At 37.1% G+C, this 23763-nt stretch overlaps 2 protein-coding genes across 2 annotated transcripts; both read right to left on the bottom strand.

The window, feature by feature from the left end:
* Positions 1-367: 367 nt before the first annotated feature.
* On the bottom strand, positions 368-22188 carry LOC109121525 (disease resistance protein RUN1-like). The gene is made up of 11 exons (XM_059734334.1): positions 21404-22188; positions 19388-20471; positions 18886-19227; positions 18688-18790; positions 17778-18613; positions 16709-17673; positions 14866-15009; positions 14635-14784; positions 7260-7772; positions 6600-6677; positions 368-5656 (listed from the first exon to the last, which is right to left on the bottom strand). Exons 2-6 carry the CDS (start codon positions 20378-20380, stop codon positions 16750-16752), a joined length of 3198 nt encoding a protein of 1065 aa, XP_059590317.1. The 5' UTR covers positions 20381-20471; positions 21404-22188; the 3' UTR covers positions 368-5656; positions 6600-6677; positions 7260-7772; positions 14635-14784; positions 14866-15009; positions 16709-16749.
* LOC132253143 (disease resistance protein RPV1-like) lies at positions 21460-21894 on the bottom strand. Its single transcript, XM_059734551.1, has one exon. The coding sequence runs from the start codon at positions 21892-21894 to the stop codon at positions 21460-21462; it is 435 nt and encodes a 144-aa protein (XP_059590534.1).
* Positions 22189-23763: the final 1575 nt, after the last annotated feature.

Below are 23763 nucleotides of genomic sequence, written 5' to 3'. Positions count from 1 at the left end.
TACTACTATTGTCAAATTCAAAACCCTCAATATTAGTAGAGAGAAGTATCTCAAAGTCATATTTAATTTAACTTTTTTAATCTATTTTCCCCTTTGATAGGTCAAAACTTGAAATATGTCCATAAAATATTAAAAAATAAATATATCACTAATTTTAAATATATTGATACATTCCCCTATTCTTTAAATTATTTTTATTTTCACTTTTTTTTTCATATTTATATTTTAATTTTTTCTTTTATTTTTATTTTCTATTTTTTAGTTTTTATATTTATTTTTCACTTCTCAATCAAAATTTTTCTTTTTTTATTTACTTTAAATTTTTAATTATTTCTTGTTGATGTCCTTATATATATTAGAAAAAATATATAAAAGATAATAATAAAATAGGAGAACATGAATAAATTAAGTGAAGGAAAAAAATAAAATGTTAAATAAAATAAAAAAACTTGGTGGAGCCAAAATTCAATTACTTTCCTCATCACTTTCTAGAGGATCAGAGAAGCCACCTGCATTTCCATCGAGCCTCGAGCTATGTCTTGTAGTTTTGACTTTTGAGATAGAAACCACAATGGCTTCCACAAGCTCTTTTTTAGTCTCTTTTTCTTCTACTCCTTCCATTCCTCAAAGGAATCATGATGTGTGTTGTGAGGTAAAATTGTTTGAAGTAATATTCTAAAAATAATACTATCTTTTCCGATTACTTATGATGAAAGCAACTTGAAAATGTAGAAGAAAGGAGGGAAGGATCCATGATGTGATAAGATTGGTTCATGTCTCATCATCTTCCCCACTCCATTGGCCTATATAGCTCTAACCAAAATTAGCCCGATAGAAATGAGCAATTTGTTGTTATAACTAGCAGTGTGTGGCCTATACTGAAGTAGCCAGATGAGGATTTAGCCTTTGTGGTTCATGAATTCACCTCCAGCAAACCTATTACCTCCTCAAAACTCATGAAAAGCTTTGCCGAATGCTTTTTTTTTTTTTTTTGATAAGCAAAAACACAAAGATATATTAGAGAAAGGGAGCTTGAAAGGCAACCCAGAGCATATAGGGAGTATACAAAAGACACCTAAAACAAGCAACAAAAACACAAGCACTCACCGACCCTCGACAAGAACCCAACCAATCCACAAAGTTAAACAAAGATAAAGGGCCTACAGCTATAGAAGAATTAGCCCAGGATAAGAGATTACAAACAAACGAGTTTTTCAATCTTTGAGTCGACAATTTAAACACAACGTGATGAATGATTTGACCATGAAAGTTTTATCCTCACACACCCTCTCCCCCCTCCCCTCAAAAAGTGTTTTAATCAGAATTATTCCAAGTTCATTTTCTTGCTTAAAAGAAATTGTCACCTGTTAAAAAAAAAAGTCTTAGAATTCTAGGGTTTGGTGATTTAAAGCGTGGATTGAAAATTGGTGTAGCTTTTAAAGATAAATATTGTAGCTAAATATAACCTAGTGATGCAGTTGGATGGTTCAGATATGAGAATACCATTGTGGATTAGCTTTTATGAGGATAGCATCTTTCTCGATCTAGGCCTATGTCATGTTCATCGTTCCAATGCAGCAATAGATTTGATTAACAAATGTTGAACTTAGGCAACATGGAACAAAACTCCCATAAAAGCATGGAATGAGAAAAAGTCATCATCCATGGTTCAAAATAGGCCCAAAAACCATAATTTTAAAGCCTATTCTAGGTTTAAAACTAAACAATTACATGGGTGATTAAGAGCTAATCAAAACATACAACCATGGAGAGACTACAGGAAACAAATGATTTTAGTTGATACTAAATCTCCATGTTCATGTCATTAGATTTAACACAACTCATCAAGTTTGGACTACCCTATAAGCCCTTTGTCATGGTCAACCTTCCTATGTGGTACTTGAGACTAAAAAATTAATTGTATTAAAACCCATAGTTTAAATCAAACACACGACACGAGTTAATTAAATAGAATTGGTAGTTACGTATATTAGGCTATGTTGAGATCTTAAAAAAAAAAAAAAAAAACTAGGAAAGAGAAATATCGGTTTCTTTAATATCATGCATGTTGTAATGAAAAAACATGGGATGAAAAATATAAAGGAAGACAAAGGTAATGGAGAAGACCAATGCTATAGAAGGCCAAGTACATCAGGGACAATGAAGGAAATAAGGATTTATTTGGTTCAGACTTCGACTATGTGTTTCCCACTCTCTTTTTCTTTCTATTTTCACTTGCCTCCTTTCCCTGGCAGTTCCTAAAACCAGAAACAGAGACCTTAACACTTGTTTCAAGAAATGCTGATCATTCTATAAAATTTTCTACTCAATCTTTTATATAATACTGAGAATCCAACTTGACTAAAAGTTTTGCAATAGTTTATCATGCTTGTTTTGACTTTCTGTGTGAATATATAAGTATAATTCATGCTTGTAAGGAAAGCATTGGTATTATAAAATAGGCCTTTTGGTATTATAAAATGGAGCAATAAAAAAGTATGTAGAGATGAGATCATGGTTGAATAATATGAAATATCACTGACCTTTCAGAAATGAGGCCTGTCCTGATGGGTTCAGGTATGGCTGAAATCAACCCATAAGTGGCAAGCATGGCAGGCCAAAATCCTGCTGCAGGTTTCCTGATCTTCACACACTATAGCTATGAGCAATTGATGGAATAATGCCTCAGGGAGAGCCTACAGAATATTAAATTCTTCAGATGCACACCTAAAAATATTGTGATAATGTTCACACACCATAGCTATGAGCACTTGCCCTGTTCTGGTAAGACAAATTTGGTATAGATGCTACAATCTCAGCAGCATGATAAACAGCAGAAACCATGGTTTTAGCCATAATTGTAATGTTTGAGATGTTTTCTAACATCACAAAACCATCATGTCAAGAACAAGACCTGCATATCCTATCTGTGTTTCAAGGGAGTGACAATGGAACACCAAGGAGAAGAGAAAAAACCATCAATAAAAAATAAAATAAAAGTTCCTCGTTTTCCATGCTAAATTGCATTTCTTTTCTTAGTTGCTCTTAATATTTTAGCGTAAAAGTCACACCTAGATAATTTCATGCACTTAACTTCCTGCTTAACCTGTTAAAATACTGTATGTTTCTCCTCAACCATGCCCAAGAAGTACCTAAATTGGCAGCTACTTCTAATATAGTTGGGTACTGGAACCTAACTGCTTTTCCTCAAAGCTTTTAAGGGCTCTGCTTCTTGTGACTGATTTTGTTATTTCCATGAGTGAGGTTACTGCTAAATAGAAAATTTAGGACTACAATCATTGAATTTTACCATTTTCTGATTTTTATCAGATTCCCATGTCAAGTGTAATGAATTTCTGAACCCAAAGCCTTAGTATGAGGTCAGATATTGGCATATTGCTTGTTTAACAGCTTTCATTATTGTCATGGTGCTGCTTTCAGAAACAAAACATTATGAGTTATTTTGTTGCCTAACTTGATCATGTCACTGACTGTTGTTGCTTCAATCAGCTAACCAAATGCCCCATTATTTTACCTTCCTTAAAGACACGGCCCATCGACCCAACCTTGAACCTCAAATTCATGGTGGTTTCAAGGTTCTATCAGTTGCTTTTGGTGAAATCCACAATGTTATCTCTCCCTTACCCTAAACATTATCCATTTTCCTTGTGTCTCTCTCTCATACATGCTTTCCTAATTTCTACAAATGGGAGGATTCTCTTAGTTTAGTACCTTAAAGGCTTCAGCATTTATGCAACAACCCTTAAAATAAATGTCATTGTAAACTTGCAACACATGCCTTGGAGAGGAAATGGAAAATAAATTCCTTACATCTTCTTGGCTTGCTTCAAATAAAGACCATTTTTTCAGGATCATAAGATGCTACAGAGCATCTTATTTATCAGAGAAGATTTTGGATAATAGGACCAACCTCCCATGTCCTTCCCAGTTCCCATAGAGGTTCTGCCTACAAGGGTATCGTAACCTTAATATTTTCTTCATCCTAATAGCACCCTAAAAGAAGGTAAGGCTTTATTCTCATAAAGCAAACCTGTTGCTTCAACTTTGCCTTTTCCATCACTTAGGCATGGATGCTAAACATTAACTGCCCTAGACTCCATTTAGTTATAACACATTTTTATTTTATGTAAGTAAAGATTTAAATTAAAATAAAAGAGCTGCCGAAATAAGCAGCTCAAAGTGTACAAGAAAACAAACCTCCCCTCACCACCAAGGCTCAAGCAAAAGAGCATAGAATAAAAACCTCAAGAAGTACCCAACCATTCAAGAAAACCAACTAAAGACGGGACAATCATCTAAAAACAACTTGGAATCAACCCACAAAAAGCATACAAAATCCCTTTTCAATTTTCGGGTTGAAAAAACCTCATCATCAAAAGCAATATTATTCTTTGCCTTCCACACTGTCCAAAACAAGCACAAAGGGGTTGCTTGTCAAACCTTTTTGCGCTTGTTGCCCACAAAAGAATCACACCAATCCAATAAAGTATCTCTAACCGACGAAGAAAGCACCCAAGAAACCCCAAAAAGCACACAAATTAGCTCTCATAAAACCCTTGTCATTTCACAATGGAGTCGCTAATCTATTAAATATAGTGATGAAACCAATGGCTAAAAAATAGGTACTCCTTTCTTAATCATTAGATAATAAAATTTTCTGTAATGGGATGTCCTGAGGCAGATTTACTGTCTGAAACTGTAAGTACACCATTCCTGGTTCTATTTTTTTCTTCTATAAGATGTCTAGCCCCTATTCATTCCTAGCTCTACTGGGTACTGGCCATTCTAATTTACTTTGACGTTGGCAGGAGAAATGCCTTTGCATCGAGATTAGGCTAGCTCCAGCTCACTATCTTAAGATACATTGTCTTATGACTGCAATTGGAGTAAAGGAGGGCTCATTGGAGTAATTCAGCACAGTACTATTTAGTTTATACATGCCTTTCAATGGTAAAAATGATACCAACTTTCAGTCGAGAATTAGCAATAGAGAATAGCTTACCTAGAGGCTTTTTTTTTTTTTTCTAAATTCCTCAATCTTATCATTTTATAACAAAAGAACATAGTTCTGTAACATTCTATTTCAAAACACCTACAACATTCTTATTTACTCTTTTATGCTTAAACCTATTCAATTAAAATTATTTTCTTAACAACCAACATACTTAGACTTATTTATTTGCAAAAAAAATTCCAAATACAGAGTAGCTTGATTTCAAGCCTTATTTTAAGCTTATTTTGATTAAAAATCACTTATAACTCCAGTTTGTTATCATGCAAGTTGCAATTGAGCAAGAACATTTAAATAAGAAAAACAAAATATTCTGACTAATTGATAATATCTAGCCAAATTCCAAGTTTTATATCTATAAATAAAAACTGATAAGATTATTCAAGAATTTAATTTTAGAAATTATTTTGCTTTGGCCGAATTATTTTAAATAAAAATTAAAAAATTTCCAAATTCAACTGTAGCAATTTCAAAACCATAACCATGAATCTACTCAATGAAATCATCCAAACCAGTTCAAAAAACCACCACAAACCTGATATACAGATCAGTGAGATCAAGCTACAGTTGGGCATGCCACTCTGACTCGATCTTCTTTACTCTGGAAAAGCCCTAGATTCATCTCTGCACGGCAAGAACGTGTGATGGTTGAAATGCAATCTCCAGGTCCCAAGGAACAATCTAAGCTGTAATGGCAATCTACAACAAGCTCGACTCTGACCTGAACAGCAATTGAGGGAAGCCAACAACGTTCCATAGGATAGAGTAAAAGTTGATATTGAAGGTGAAAAGGGTTTCGATGGTGAAGAAGGGGCTTTGAATCTCACACGTTCATCTATTAGGGTAGTAAGAGTAGGTTTTAGGCCAACTCTAATGAGTCTATGTGGTAGCGGTCAAATACATGTGGCCTTCAAATCCTATATCTGCGAGCTAAACAAAACTACGTCTATAGGATGTCTATGGTAGCGGTTGATAAACTATTGCAGCTATATGAGCACAAAATTCTTATATACTTTGCAGCTAAACAAGATGCGGTCCATCCAATGATTGCACTTATATACTTTCCCAAGACCTATATATTGTATTTACTTGCGGCCTTTTCCAACCCCTATTAAAAGCATTTCAATATAGCCCTAATTGCTTGTGTAATTTCCTCCAATTTCTCAACAACCAAACAGAGGATTAAAAAACTAGAAATTCAAGGTAATCTTGCCCTTGAGGTCTGGATCAAGTGATAAAGGGATGGGAGGGTTTGTGGGACGTTCTAGGTTCAAGTCCCAATGGGGACAAAAAATTTACCTATCAAAAAAAAAAAAAAAAATCAAAGCAGCTCTCTTCTAAATTTTCAAAAACCACAAGAAACCATTTAACAAGGATATCTAAACTTTTGGATCATTAATAAGCTTTGAATCAACCTTTATACACACTAAAAAATGGTGAAGATACTACTATTGCTAATCTAATCATTATGGAGTGTATTAATTTCATTCATAGGGTACATTGCACTGAAATTTCTATTAATTAGGCAGCAGCAAGGAAACTGGCTTCTCTTAAGTTACAACATTACCTGTAAAAGAGCTGGTCTGCCTTGCTCACACACTCAACTGATACTTGCAAGCAAACTGCCTGGAAACCAACATCAGATCTGCAAGTGTATTTGATGACTAATTACTGCAGATAGATAAAAAATAAAAAAAGAAAAAAGAAAAAAGGAAATCCTTTTAGAGAGAACAATGGGCAATGGCTATGACAAAAGAAAAGCATCCCCTATTGCTTTTCCTATTCTAAGCATCATCAGTGATTTAGGATCAATAGAATTTACAATAATATGGTTTATGAGAAAGGAATGATAAGAATTTTGCAGTAATGGTTGACATTATAATTGATCTGACCATCAGAAATATGCTTATTGAGCGCACATAGTTGAAGAAATGATGCTATAAACCAATTCAGGTTTGCTAAGGTAATGGCCTAGTGGGGTCTTAGCCATTCTCATTACAAGATGCTCGGTTTGTCCTCTTAACACTCCATAGTATATTTGAAATAAATTTTCTCTGAAACAAACAATAAACCGACTAGGGAGCTTCAAAAGCTGTTAACAGAAACCATACAAGTTTCAAAACCCATTCCAAGAAGGGTCACAACAAAGTTGTGCAAAAGCAATTAAGCTTGGATCAGACAGAAAGGTGGTGAACAACTGACCAACCATAGTCAAATAAATTCTCACCACAACGTTGTGCATTGCTCATGACAGTAATGATTGACATCCTATGGGGCCATCCACATGTGAACAAGCTCCAACCTTCCACTTGATATACAGCATACCAGAATTAAAAGGGTTATTCCCGTCTCCAGAACTCCACCATGGTTTATCTGTAGAAGAATTAACACTTGGGTTTCGTAGGAACTTTAACGAATAAATGTAAAATATAAGAAAACATGAGAAGTAGCACCTACTCTACCTTCATAAACAATCTCTATTACTTAAGGCCAATACCGAGGGCCACATACACATACACTTTTCAACTGCAAGAAACATATGAAGTAGTAAATGGTGAAGTTGCCATCTTACTCACTCAACAGAGCAAATAAGGAGATAGGGTCTTTTCAAGGTCAATCTAAGTAGCAAATGAGCAGATAGGATATTATCTTTGTCAATCTTCTGGGGAAGTAGCTTGGGGCGGAGATAAAGAATCTGAATGCATACCATTCTAGACTGATGTATGTTATAGACCATTGCCTGAGATAATTTTTCATGTTAGTTTTAAGGGAGGAAATAAAAAAATCAGGGAATCAAGAAATCTAGCATCCATCAGAATTTCATGCAGTTGTGCAGACTTGCTAATATTTATCTCAAAGAATATCTCAAAACAACATTATGATGTTATCAGATTTACTTTCTGGTAAAAAATCTACAATATGCTGTCTGCGATACCCTGAGGTTTAATATTGCTAGTTAAAAAATTGTACTCTTCCAAGCATAAATTATAGAATATGCAACTGAATTCTAGAGTCATGTTAGTGTTAGCAAGAAATTTATCAATATGAGGATGAAAATTGTGAATCATCCTTAATGAACTCACACATATGACAAACTGAATAAATTCTAGCCAAAATATTATCGTTTGCATTTCTTCTGAATGCTCTCTGTACAAGCCAATCAATGTTAAAGATTTGAAATATTTCTTGAGATGCACATAAATGAGTGACAATTTTTTTTTTTTGATGAATAAAGAGACAATATATTAATGAAAAGAGGCACTTCAAGGAAGCACCCCTAAGTATACAGGAGGTATACAAAAAAACCTTTACCCATGGCCTATCCAATCAACAAAATCTACAACTGAAGTGGGACCAGAAACAAAAAGACCCCTGGACCACGCCCACAGATTACAAAGTAAAACCGATTTACACCCCTGAAACGTATGCTCTACATTCTCAAAAGCCCTACTGTTTCTTTCCTTCCAAACAATCCAAAAGAGGCACAAGGGTGCTGAACGCCACACTTTCCTCCTTTCCTTTCCCACACAAGGCCCTACCCACCCCAATAACGCTTCTCTTATTGAAGAGGGGAGCACCCATGAAACTCCAAATAGAGAGAAAAGTAAGCTCCATAAACTTCTGGCCAGCCCACAATGTAAGAGTATGTGATCAATGGATTCTTCCTCTACCAAACACAAATAGCATCTATTAGCCAAGGAGAACCCTCTTCTTTGAAGACAATCCAATGTTATGGACTTTTTCCACGTGGCCTCCCAAACAAAAAAACTTACCCTCGGCGGCACCAAAGAATTCCAAATGATATTTGCAGGAAATTCTTCACGTCTTTCCGGGTCCAAGTCCTTGTAAAGAGACTTAACTGAGAATCTTTTGTCCTTTGCCTTAGTCCAAATTACTTCATCTTCCACATCACTGTAAACCCTCCTCCCTTGCAACCTCAAAAGAAGGCGTTCCACCTCAATTACCTCCCAATCATTAATACTCCTAGAGAACCTAGGAGCCCACACTCCCCCTCTAGAATGACTCCATACATCCGCTACCCAAGCCTCCTTATCCAAGGATATAGCATATAGAGAAGGAAAAAGGGAACACAACTTATCATCACCACACCACTTATCCTCCCAAAATCTAATCCTCCTACCATTTCCCACAGCATAAGCCAAATTGTTGCCTACCGCTTCCCACCCTCTCCTAATCGCTTTCCATAACCCAACCCCAAAACTTCCTCTCACAACACAAGACCTCCAACCACCCTCTTCTTCCCCATACTTTGCACTTATGACTTGCCTCCATAAAGCTTCCCTTTCCACCGCAAAACGCCAACTCCACTTACAAAGGAGAGCCTTATTTAGCAACGCCAAGCTCCTCACACCCAAACCGCCCTTTCGTTTATCTGAACATATAATAGACCATTCCACTAAATGAGGCTTCCTTTCCAATGCCCCACCACCCCAAAGAAAATCCCTTTGGATACGCTCCAATCTCAAACTCACGCTTCTTGGCATCTGAAACAGGGACATACAATAGATAGGCATGCTGGACAGAGTGCTCCTGATCAAGGTCATTCTGCCCCCCTTGGAGATATACTGCCTTTTCCAAATAGAAAGCCTCTTCCTCAACCTTTCCTCAACTTCGTCCCAAGTAGCCACCTCCTTGAAACGAGCCCCCAAGGGAAGACCCAAATAAGTAGAAGGAAGCCTGCTAACCTTGCATCCAAACTCAAGGGCCACCTCCTCTACATTCTCCACTCTTCCCACCGCGATGATTTCACTTTTGTCTAAATTCACCTTCAACCCTGACATTGCTTCAAACCACATAAGGAGCCAACTCAAATAGGACACCTGATCAGTGGAAGGCTCACAAAAAACTAAGGTGTCATCCGCAAACAGCAAATGAGTGATCTCCACTCCCCCCCCTCCTCTACCACTGAGTTGCCACCCCGACAAAAACCCCCCCTCCTTTGCTCTCTTCAGCAAGCAACTAAGAGCCTCCATGACAATCACGAACAAGTAGGGGGAAAGGGGATCCCCCTGTCTCAAACCCCTAGAAATTTTGAAAAAACCTGAGGAAGTACCATTAATCAGAACAGAGAAGCTGACAGTCCCAATACACCACTGAATCCAGCTGATCCACTTAGCTCCAAAGCCCATCATTTCCATCAACCAAAAGAGAAAACTCCAATTCACATGGTCGTATGCTTTTTCAATATCTAGCTTGCAAAGGATGCCCCCTCCCCCACTATTCTGCATTGAATGAATCGCCTCATTCGCAATCAACGAGGCATCCAATATTTGCCTTCCCTCCACAAAAGCATTTTGGGACTTGGACACTAACTTACCCATCACCTTTTTAAGCCTATTAGCTAACACCTTTGCTAACAGCTTATAAAGACTTCCCACCAAGCTTATAGGTCTAAAATCCTTGAGGTCTTCGGCTCCTCCTTTCTTAGGAATTAACACTAGAAATGATGCATTTATGCTCTTGACGAACTTGCCCTGATCATGAAATTCCTTGAAGAACCCCATCACTTCCTCCTTCAAAAAACTCCAACTGAATTGCCAAAATGCCATTGTGAAACCATCAGGACCAGGAGCTTTATCCCCATTGAGATCCGAAAGAGCTCCAAAAACCTCTTCCTCAGAGAAAGGAACTTCTAACATAGTCGCATTTTCCCCTTCCAAGACCCCAACCTGCAGCCCATTGCATCTAGGCCTCCACTCAGCTGTTTCTGACAACAGAAAGTGGAAAGCCTGAACCACACCCTCCTTGATGTCACTTTCTTCAGAAACCCACGTCCCATTTATCTTGATCTTCACCATGGAATTGACCCTCCTATGAGCATTGGCCATTTTATGAAAGTATCCAGTGTTTTTGTCTCCCTCCCTCAGCCATAACTCTCTCGACTTTTGCCTCCAAGCTGTCTCTTCCATTATCACCCACTTCTCATACTCCTCCAAAGCCTTCTTTCTGGAATTTTGCTCTTCAGTATTCAGCACCCTATCCCCTTCTATTGCATCCCACAGCATCATCTGCTTCAAAGCTGATTCTTTTCTAGCATTCACATTCTCAAACACTTCTCTATTCCACACCTTCAAGCAGGCCTTAAGCGCTTTCAACTTTTCAGACAGCATGAAACTATAGGAACCTCTGAAATTGAATCCCACCCACCAATTCCTAAGTAAATCCCTAAAACCTTCTTCCTTCAGCCACATATTCTCAAACCTAAAAAGGGAAGGCCCCTTCCTCGTTCCCCCACAGTCCAGCAGAATTGGGCAGTGGTCAGAAACAATTCTCGGTAAAAGACTTTGAATTGCCCCATTGAAATAACCTTCCCAATCCTCTGAAACTAAAAATCTGTCCAGCCTTGACTGAGTCTGATTGTTCAACCCACCCCTCCACGTGAAAGACCCCCCTTGCAAAGGGAAATCCCTTAATTCCAAATCATCAATGATCTCCGAAAATCTTCTCATTGCTGATGACAGTCTTGAGATCCTGTTCCTTTCTCCCAACAATCTAATAACATTAAAATCTCCCCCTAAACACCACGGGTCCTGCCACAATCCCCTGATTGTCCCCAATTCCTCCCAGAAATCCTCCCTCAACCTCCCAACAGCAGGGCCATATACCCCTGTAAAAACCCAACAGAAACCATCCTCCACGTTTTTAAATCGACAAGAGACTGAAAAATTCCCAATTTCCATTTCCAACAGCTCTAGAACTCTAGTATCCCAAAAAACTAACACCCCCCCTGCCATACCCTGAGAATCAAGAGCACCCCACTCCAATGATCTTCCCACCCCCAAGGACCGAACTATACTAGACGACATTCTTTGGATTTTGGTCTCTTGTAGACAAACCAAATCCGTTTTCTGAGTCTTGATTAGAGATTTGATGATCCTTCTTTTATCTTTATCATTTGCCCCTCTCACATTCCAGGATATAATTCTTAACTTCATTTGCCCTCAGAGACTGACCCCCCACTCTCTCTAAATAGAGCTCTTCCATGCCCTGAGCTTTTAAAATTAATGGAGCACTCCAACCTTTTAAGTTCCCTTACTGACTTTGAGGTTTCTACCTTGGCCCTTTTAGCCCCAATCCTCTGGTTCTTCTGATCTTTCCTCATGATCCATCTCTTGAGCATATTTAAAATTTCCTCTTCACATCCCGTGGTTGGCATGCCCAGAAAATCACTAAACTGAGCAAGACAAGAGGATTTCCAGTCTTCCACTGACTCCGTACCACCCACAGTCTGCCTCAAGGAGTATTTTTCATCAGTACTTGTCTCTCCGACCAAAACCATGGCCATTTCCTCCCCGGAACAGCCCTCCTCACCCCTTCCGTCAGCCAATACCATATTCAAGGGGCTAATGTCCCCATCCACACCCTCCATTTCCGTCGCCGATCCACAGCCGCGTCTTCGAGACCCACTCGCCGTTCTTTTCCGGCATGAAAGAGGAGAAGAATAGGAGGCCCGCACCCCCCGATACCCTTTCGCCGCTCTTTTCCGACAAGAAATAGAAGAAGAAGAGAAAGCCCGCGCCCCCCGAGGCATCAAAGGACAGGGAAAAAAGGAATACCTTGCCGCTTCAGCCTAGAGAACTTCATCGGCGCCTGAGTTCCAAGCTTCCGGCGGCTCGATCCACTCCATCGGGACAGTCGCTGCTGCGCGATCATCCCCCGCGATGAGCCCTAACGGGTTCTCCACCCCCAAGCTGTCCCCCTCACTTAAAATAGAAGGGCCTCCGAAATGGGCCCAACCCAATCCTTCCCTCAACTCAAACACAGGCCCAACTCCCCTCTTATCCTATTGCCTCCCAATTGGACTTTCCCCCACCGGCCCGCTTGCTCCCTTAGAGTCCCCTGTCATCTCCAAACAGGCCCTCCTGCCACCGCCTCCAAAAACGTCCCCGCCTGCAACTACCTTTTGGAGATGGCTGTCCACTCCTTCCCCTAAACAGCCACTCTTCCCTCTAGAGCTTGACACGTCTTCTTTGCCAGTCTGCTCCTGACCAAGGTCTTTCTCCACCCCCTTGCTCGCGCGTGGATCACCACCGATGTCACCTCTAACCTTCGACTCAGGCGACCCTTCACTGTAGCTTCTCGGAACAACCACTGAAAATTTCGGGAGTATTTCCCACCACAACTGGATTGAGTAGCATATAGACCCGATCACTAGCTGCAAGGAACCGGGAAGTCTTCTCCCGCTCGATCTCACTAGGATCCTAGCCCACTGCATTTGGACCGCATTCTCCGCACCTTCATCCACTTCTAAGAATCCCCCACAGCAGTCCCCGATTTTAATGAGCACTTCACGGCTCCACAAATGTAAAGGGAGACCCAATACTCTCACCCACGCCTCCTTGTAAGCCTCCTCCTGTACCAAGCACCCCGTCTCATGATACCATCTTTCCAAACTGATGAGTCTCTCCCTGAATCTTCTAGATCCTCTCGTCAACACCCTTTTTGCCTCCAAGACATCCTCAAACTCAAAGAGGATTAAAGACCCCCCAAAAATATGCACCTGCAAGCCACCTCTCAGCTGCCAAGTGCTCCTAGCCCACACCTTCAACACCTGAACCTCTGAACCTAACAAAGGTCCCTCCTCAAACTTCCCAACCAAGCACCTCCTAAGCTTCTCTTCTCTGCCCTGCACAGCTCCTTCTCCAATCTGCAACCAAATAGCCTCCTCCTCCAAACATTCATTCTTTTTTACTACACTTGCATATGACATCCTCTCACCTCCATTCATCCCACTTTCAGCCTTCCGGCCGTTCCCGAACACAGCCTTTGGCTCCACCTTTTCCTCAGAAAAAGGGACCACCCCGAGCGCCCTTAAATTCTCAGCCAATATGAGCCATCCCCCATGGATTCCTTCTCCTTCTGGGAACACCAGGGAGAAACTCTTTTTTTCTGCCGTGACCACTTTGCAGAAGATGAACCTTCCAGCCCCATTCTCCCGGCATTCCAGCCTAAGAAACCTTCCATTCTCCTTCCATCCTTTGCTCCACCTCGGCATCTCAACATCTCTGCAACAAGCTTCCACTCCTGCCAGAAGGCATCTTAGACTGCACTCCCCGAATCTGACCCACCTGGAATAACCTCTTCCACGCTCCACTATGACCCCTCTCAGATTCCCTCCAAGCCCCTCAATAGAGATCTCAAAGGACTTGGACTCCACTGCAAACCACCGTTTTCCTTCTTCCCTCATCCTTTCCACTTCCCAATTTACTTGTTCATTTTCTCTTCAGTTTGGGCCGGTGAACATCCAGTAATGAGTGACAATTACAGAGTTGAGATTTAAGCAAAGCCCATGAAAGTTTCTGTGTCTGGCATTTTTAAGGAGAATAAAGAAAATTTTAAGCAAGCCCATCAGTAAGGTTTATGTCTTAAAATATAATAGTAGAAGCATGAAGCACTGGCAATTCGTCTTAATATGGGATCTCACTACATCACCCTGCTGATTTGCTACAGGAAAGTCCAAATCCTAGGAATCAATTAAACATATAGCAAAATTAAATCAGTAATTAATGGAAGGCATAATAAGGACAGTTGGTGACTTATACTTCAAGCAGGAAGACATGAGAAACACAGAAGATATTTACCAAGGGAAATGAAAGCTCCAGTGACATATGCTTTATCAAATGCTTCTGCATCTATTTCATCAGTATCACCAATCTCATCACCAACACCTTTGACACCATTTTTGATCATCAGGGATCTGAGACCGAATCCAATCTAGAGACGGATGAACCCTATAACAAAACATGTTTATCAAGGTGAAAATCCAGTGAGAGTAAGTTCACCAGTTGACTCATTTGTATCAATAACATTACCTGCTCCACATCATCAATCAGGCCTCACATATTGCAAATAAAAATGTGTATTGAGGGATGTCAAGCCTAGACATGATCACCTCCCACTCATTTTGTAGTAAGGAAGGTAGGCTCCCACATACTCAGAAATATCAAGCTCCTACACTAAAAAATTGGACCAACTAAATTTAATAACTGAAATATGAAGCTCCGATACTAAATTTAGGGCTGTTAAGAGAACAAAGATTAGGTAATGGCACAAACAAGAGATGCCACCTAATGCCCATACATTACATATAAATAAGCGAACCTGTTACTTAAGTCCTGTATGAACATCAACAAAGGCAACAAACCATTGAAAGTGCTAGCTAGGCAAGTCAAGTTACCACCAAAATGATAAGCAGCCAGTATGAACAGCCAATCTATATATTCTTTAACTCAATTAAGTCATGTATCAGCCTCATTTGGATCTCACACTCCTATAAATGCAGATGGCTTCATTTTATGCAACTTCTTCAGATAATCTATGACTTCTTCTATGAAATTACCCTCTTTAAGATTAAGATATATCATAATAATTATATATATTCTCTTCTTCATGAAACATTATTGCTTCTATATCTCCAATACCTTTCATTGTCACCATTAAGTCTTCTGTAAGTTGTTCTGAAGATGAAACATTTTAGAAGAACCATAAATAATGAGACATAACTAAAAGCATTTAAATTTTTTTTATGACATCATATTCTTCAATAGTCTAAGTTACAGAATATATTCATAATTTCACTAATTAATTTTACCTCTAACATTAACCATCTAGTCACGCATATATGAGTCACCGCAGAATTTGACAAAATAGCAAATGGTCACCAAGCACACAATGTAGAATCGCAATGAAAACAACATCAAGACTTGGAAACATGGACCACAAACTCCCTTCTGACCTAAACCATTAAGATTGGTACCAAGCTATTGCACCCTCACATTACAAAACATGGCACTATCTAATATATATATAGAGGTTTGAACCATGATTCCAAATTCAGTGTGAGGAACGGAAAGAGATGAAATAAACATAGCTCTGTATAATTCAAAGTCTTGTTAGCTTGGATCACTTCCCATACTTTCAACAGCAGTAGTGTTATGGCTAAATTTTGAGTTATGGTTAGAATGAAATAAAATTAGTATCTTCATCCAATGAGGTTCAATTGTCTTTGGACTAGAGATAGACATTTTAAAACAAGAAGAAAAATGTTAGGCCACTCCTGTAAGTGAATTTGATTCACAAGGTTAAATCAGTATTGTAGTTCTTGCAGCCAAAACAGAGCAGTTTCCGATTTATGGTTTTCAAACTTCATGTTGCCTCTGAATTTTTTTATTTTGTGTGTGTGTTTACTTATCCTAGTTTTCTCGAAACTAAATTCAAATGGCTTTATAACTTGTAAGTAAAAATACAAATTGGAAAGCCGATAGATCAGAGGATGAAAAACAATCCCAAGAGTGGCTCATCAGCACCCTAAGATTTGTCATACTTTTTGGGCAGTAATACGTCCATTAAGTATACACGAGAAACAAAAAGGTAGATTTGCTCATTTTTGTACAAAAGTGATATTGAAAAACCTGTAATACCATATGAGTTATACGATTTGAAGGGTCATAATTTTTAGTGAATATGACTCATGAAAGTGATTCACAATGAATGATAAAACACTTTTAGACAAAAAGATATATAGAAAGTCTTTTTAGATATCTTTTATCTTGGAAAAAATAAACTAAAAAGAAACGAATGATAAAAATGATAAATATCTTAATCCATTATGAATCACTTTTCCATATAAACTAAATTGAGAAAAAGGAGGCTTACCAACAAAGATAGAGTTGAAAGCTTGAGATCAGTAATTGGCATTAGTGTCTTCTACAGCATATCCATTCAACAATAGTCAAAAGAAGATTCAACCACGGAGGCATATGGTTCTGTTCATCATCTTGCACGCCAGGATCATTACCATTCGTGTATTGCATTATCGGCGAATGGTTCTTCTGTGTAGTATTTTGTGCACCATCACAGCTTCTCCGATCATTAACATTCACATCCTCTACTGTTGATCTTTGGTCACCCAAATTCTCTTGAGAATCATTGTGTTGTCTCAGTGTAAGACGGTTATACTCATCATTTTTGGCATATATGAGCTGCATCCCACACTTCATCACCTTCACTGGCACACCATTGAAGAAACCATAAAATGAAGCCTTCAAGCGCCTCCACTTATTGGAGTGATACTTTTCCTCAATGGCAACCTTTGGATAATACAACACCCACAATTGACCTGATGCACCATCATTTTTGTAGCATTCACACCGGGATTCTGAGGACAGATAATCCAAGAATGCAAGTTGATCACCATGGAAAGTCAATTCACATTGTAAACTACAAGGAGCTAGATTTTCATCCTCAGATGTATCCTCAGATTTGTTATCAGATTTATAGGTAGATCCATTCTCAGATTCATCCTCAGATTTATGAGCCCATTCATCATGATCTGGTTCATTTTCAGATTGAATCTCTGATTTATCCTCTAATCCATGTTCAAAATCATCCTCAGATTTGTTATCAAGAGGAACATAAGCCGAGCATAAAGCAAATCCCAAGAAGTCCTTGTCCGCATACCAATCCTGAGGAAGATCTATAGTTACATGATTTCCCATATTCTGATCCATTATCCACTCTGGAATTCCACTAATTCCAGGAATAACAATACAGACTCCCTCACCAAAATAGTAGGGAGAATCACATAAATATACTTGAGATGAACTACTGCATTCAAAATCCTGCCAAAAAAAAAAAAAATGAAGAAAAAACAAAAGAAAAAAGGAAGTAGCATGTAAATCCATTAATGCCTGCATAAAAAGGACCTGTGCCATGAAAATCATACCTGAAACTTTGAAAATGATGATGATAAAAATGATGATGGACTTGATAAAGCACAATGTGAATTGTGTGCATCTAAAAGTCGTAGAGTTGATGGAAGCTCTGGAATTTGTTGAAGCATCTTGCAGTGACTTAACCCAAGGGCTTTCAGCTTAGAAAGTTGACTGATGCTAGCAGGGATGCTATTAAAATGATTCCAGCTCAGATCTAATATTTCCAATGATGATAGTTGGCAAACTTCACTGGGAATTTCTCCGTCCATTAGATTGCAATTTTTTAGGTTCAGTTCTTCCAATGATGATAAGTGACAAATACGAATGAGGATCCCTTTGTCAATTACATTGTTTCTGCTCAAATCTAATACTTTCAATGAGTTCAACAAATTATTGCTCTGGATTACTCCTTGTGTTAGATTTGACCTACCTAGATATAATTTTCTTAAGGAGCATAAACCTGACAAAGAAGGCAGTTGACAATTGACAGCATGTAAAGAAAGCGTCTCTAGACATTTCAAGCTCTTCAAATCCTCTGGCAACTTTTCAAGTTTCGAACAGGAACTAAAATCGAGAAGTTTAAGAGACGTCAAATTACAAATGCTTTGAGGGACAGTTTTGAGGTCATCACACTTTACTAAAGTCAAGTACTCAAGTCCTTTCAGGTGTTTGATTGATGATGGTAACTTTACTATAGCTGTATCATCTAAATAAAGCTCTCTTAGATTTTCCATATTACCCATGATTTCCGGAAAGCTACTTAGACTTACACAGCCACTACAACAGAGAGTTTTAAGGCATCTCAATTTATAAATACTCCTTGGAAGACTCTCAAGGTTCACGCACCCTATCAAAATCAAGAAAAAGAAGTTAGTTAATAACTCTAATATTTCATGGGTGAATCAAAAGTAAACCTACAACCTTCAAGAGTTAGTATCTCCAAATTTGGTACACCCAAGGGGTTTGGAATCTTGTTGAGATGCTCAGAATAACTAAGATTGATGACCTTTAAGTTTTTATGAAGCTGCAACAAAGAGAAATTTTCTCAATAAATTAATTTAAATGAAATGAGCTTTAAAATTCATGCAAAGTAAAAACATAACTAAATAATAATAATACCTCTGTTTTCCAAAGTTGCTTTATGTTGCTACACCGCAAGTTGAGTTCTACCAGGTTCTTTGCACAAAAATTTGATGGTAAAGATTCCAAAGGGTATCCATCCCAATGGAGACATCTTAACTCCTGAGAAGGAAACTCAAAGTCCCTACAAAAGTGTACTTGAGAAAGGAGCACTTTAGAAGGTTCCACAGGCATCCAAGAGTATACAATAGAATCATACTTAGCATCTTGATGGACTTTGAGTAATCTAAGCTTATTCATCATTTTGAAAGCTTCAGTAGTAAATTGCATCTGTTTTGATGTTGACATATCTAGAAATATCCCTTCTATTGCTTCTGTCCCCTAAAAAATAAAAGCCAATAATAAGCAAAACTAAAAACTTATAAAAGCTTACAAATATAATACAAATATGTAACTTCCCAACAAAGAAAAAAAAATTCACTAAAGATTACAGATATTCCAATAAAATCCAAGTGAGTTCATGTATTTGGCTCTTACGTACTGTATTTCTTGTTAATACATGAGAGACATCATTAGGCTCCCACAATCTACTCCATTTTCCAGGCTTTTTATGATATTGTTCACGAACAATTTGCCAACCCATTTGTTGTATCAAATCATGCATATGTATCTTATTGTCTAAAATAGTCATAAGACACCTATCACGTAGAACTCTGAATCCACTCTCTGCATAGAAATCACAACCATCTAATATTCTTGAAACAAAATCTTTGTCTTTCCCTTTAAAGAAGCATGCAATATCTAGGAATATCTCTCTTTGTGTAGGATCTAATCCATGAAAACTTATTTTCAGCACATTCTGAATTTCTGGGACTGGTTCTCTTTCCAACTTACATAATTCACTTTCCCATTCACATAAGTGAGAACCCAAAAGTTGAAGAGCTAATGGGAGGCCTGTAGCATACTTTACTATATGGTCCGAGAGATCTTTATAATCTTCTTGAGGAAAATTTTGTTTAAAGGTATACAGGCTGAAGAGTTGAAGAGCTTCTTTAGAATTCAGTTCTTCAATCTCATGATATGGCTTATCCACTCCATGCGCATCCAGTAGATGCCTGTCTCTAGTTGTTATGAGGATTCTACTTCCTTGGCCAAACCAATCATGCTTCCCCACCAAATGTACTAATTGTCTCAAATTATCTACGTCATCGAGAACAACAAGAACTCTTCTTAGGGAGAGCTCATTCTTTATCACATTCATTCCTTCGTGAACATTACTTATTTCCCGATTTTTTCTCTTTAGGATGTCATTAAGGAGTTGTTGTTGTAACTGAAGTAGACCAAAATCATATTCGGATTTCTCCCTAACATTTGCAAGAAATGAAACACCCTGAAATTGATTTGAGATCTGATTATAGAGAGCTTTGGTGATGGTAGTCTTACCGATTCCACCAATTCCACAAATCCCAACCATGCGAACTTTATTCAAATAAATATTTATCAAAGATTTGAGTTTTTCCAAACGAATATTCATTCCAACTATGTTTTCGCCGACATATAAACTCTTAGGATTCAATCTTGTAATGATGTTATTAGTAATTTCTTCAATAACAACAGACTCAGACCTGCCAATGATAAAGTACAAAAAAACATGGCTTGAATTAGAATCAGCGACGAGATAAAAAAAAAATCTGTGAAGTAAATTCTATGATGCTTGGTGTCATCACAACCGAATTAGAAGCAAACAGAATATAAGTTACTAAAAGTGATTAATCCCCATTAATCAGAATATAAGTTACTAAAAGGGATTAATCCGCATTTATTACATATATGTAAGTGCACTTGACACAAAAATGCAAGAGAAGTAACGAGTGTTTGCATGATTTATCTTATCTTAATTATGCTTCTCAATTGTTTGGAAGGTTCAAACTGAAGTTAGCCTATGTAGGATATCTACCATTTCCTTGTAACTAAATCTATTATAGTGTTAATTAATGAGCTTTGGTAGACTACTACAGGTTTTCCTAGTGTCAAGTACCCCCATCCAAGCTTCCCAATTGAATAATGTATTTCTTGGTTAGAGCATAAATTATGAATGTCTTCCATGATCACATCTTTCTTTTACCATTTAATTCACAAACAAGTTGCTTTATGGTTTCCCTTTTGAATTCTGTCTGTCTCTGTGTTCTTTCACCTTGCCAATTCTGTCTGTCTCTGTGTTCTTTCACTCGTTGATGAAAAACCCAGAATCAGACCTAGGTGGAAAACAATCGAATTGAAAAGAATGCTTTTAGTTAAAGGAAAAAGATCAGGCTTTGGTGCTTTTATTTCCAGGAAACACAGGATAATTGAGACTGGTTATTAATCACTTCATCCATTATGAGAACCATTAGAGAGAAAAGAAAAGGGCCTATTTTAGAAGGATATGTGGCTGGCAGTAGTAGTCCATGGACCCTTCTATATACCTCTAAAATTATAACTTCAGACATTCTCCTTATTGATACAAGTAAAAAATAAACTAATTAAAAGGAAAGCGATGAGGGGAAATTATAGTTACTGATTATCAAGTAGGTGCCAGCCAGATAGATTGCTTGTTTCTGTCAAGGCAGTCCTCTACTTCTGTATCTTCTCCCTTCTCTTCAGATCAGCATCCTTTTCATGATATGCAAATGCCTCTCCATAACTCCCCATTTGCTTCCGCACATGGGAAGGATCGACATGGTAGAAAACTGGAAGAACTAATTGTTCCCTTTCTGTCCTACACTCGATGATTTTGACCAGTTCGTCCAAACACCATCTAGATTGGGCATAGTTTTCTGAGAAAACCACAATAGAAATCCTTGATTGTTCAATAGCTTTAAGGAGTCCTGGAGCAATCGCACCTCCTCTCTCAAGCTCTTCGTGATCTCTAAAGGTGTGGACGCCATTACCAATCAGTGCGGAGTAGAGGTGATCAGTGAAGTGGCAGCGGGTGTCTTCTCCCCTAAAACTTAAGAAAACATCATAAATCGAGGAAGAAGAGAATCTTTGGGTGCTTGATGAAGCCATGATTTGATTTTCTTTTTCTGCCAATATTGAAATAGAGCCCAGGGAGAAGTAGTGCACCCTCAATATTGAGCAGGCCTAGAAGAAAGAAGACGGTCTTTGGCTTCAACAGAGGAGGCTTGTCGGCAGGGTGGATTGAGTTTTGACTTTTGAGTTAAATTTGACTTTCCTCGTACAATTTGGGTGTGTTTTGCCTGGTGCTGAAGTGGGATTGAACACACTGAATCGCAATGTAATACGATTTTGAACGAAATAAGAAGACCCCTGATATCGAGCCTTCTAACATGGAAAAAAGAAAAACCCTAATGCTGGGTTGCCAGGTATAACATATATGTATATTTAACAATTTTTTATTTTTTTAATATACTAATTTTACAAAATAATATTTTTATTATAAATTAAATTTATGATTAAAAAAATTAAAAATAATATTTATAAAATAATATTAATATATAATATATAAATTAATTTTATATATTAAATAATATAATATAAAAAAAATATTTCTAAAGTTTAAATATTTTAATCATGAATATAGTTAAATATAATAAAATTTTCATTTTTTAAAATATAAAATATTTAAATGTGATATAGTTTTTATTTTAAATATTGAAAATAATATATATTTCATATCATTTTTTATTTATTTCATAAATTAAATATAAATATAATATAATATAGCATATTTCATTTGATATGTTACTTTAAAATATCATGGTTATAAGATATATATATATATATATATTCAATGACATCATATCCCATTGAAAATCATATTATAGGATATACATATCCTATCCAATTATATATAGTATTCTAAGATATACATACATATCTTATTATATCCTGCCAACTAAATGTAGCTTAATAGGAAAAAGAAATCATGAATTCTTGTGGTGTAAATGAATGGAATAATAATTCAATGAATATATTTGAACAAAATAATGTAGGGGCAAAAGAGCAAGCACATTTGGAAAAGATGGCAACCGAGTAAATATTTGAAGGAAATAGGGCTAAAAAACAATAAAAACAAAACTATCTGTATTTCAGCTTTTATATATAGTCTACATATAGATATAGAAATATACAATCCTTACATAATCTCTTTCACAATAACTAAATTTTTAATTAGTTGGTATGTGTGCTGACCTAGGGATGACAATACAATGAGTTTTTTCAAGTACCCACCCTGCTTCTAATGAGACAAATTTGAAATTTAAATCAATGGGTTAAGGGTAGGTTTGAGATTTTTTTTTTTTTTTTTAATTTGGGATGAGTTTGAATGTTACTTTGTCTTGTTCGATTCTATATAAAATTAATTTAATTTAATTTTTATTTTCCTCTTTTTAATGTATAATAATAATAATAACAATAATAATAAAATATTTTTCAATAAAATAAGTTATAAAAAGTATAATATTTTAATTATGTATAAAATATATTTATTTTAATGTAATTAAAATTCTTTAAAAATATTTTTTTTAAAAACAATTAATTTTTTTCTTTAAAAAAAAAAAGTTAAATAGAGTGGGGTTGGGCTAGGCCATCCCAAACCCACCCCATTGCCATCCCTACTATTGCAATGGCTAGATTACAATAGACTACAATTCCAACTTTCAAATACAAGTATATGTATGCAAGTCCCATACTCTCGGTGGTCTTTCTCGGCATTTCGTTTTCCCTTTTGGCAATCAATTATTGTTCTCTTTAACTAATTATATTGGATTATATATAAGTATAAGTGACAACAAAAAAGGAAACACAACTGACCTTATGTTTGGTTTGGGAAAATTTGAGAGGAGATGGGAGGGGAAAAAAATAAGAGGGAAAAGTAGAAAGAAAAAGTGAATGAAAATAAAAAATAGATATAAA

Source organism: Vitis vinifera, chromosome 18 (assembly GCF_030704535.1).
Source record: "Vitis vinifera cultivar Pinot Noir 40024 chromosome 18, ASM3070453v1".
Taxonomy (NCBI): domain Eukaryota; kingdom Viridiplantae; phylum Streptophyta; class Magnoliopsida; order Vitales; family Vitaceae; genus Vitis; species Vitis vinifera.
The sequence above is the reverse complement of the archived record's forward strand: the minus strand, read 5'-3'. Positions and strand labels throughout refer to the sequence as shown.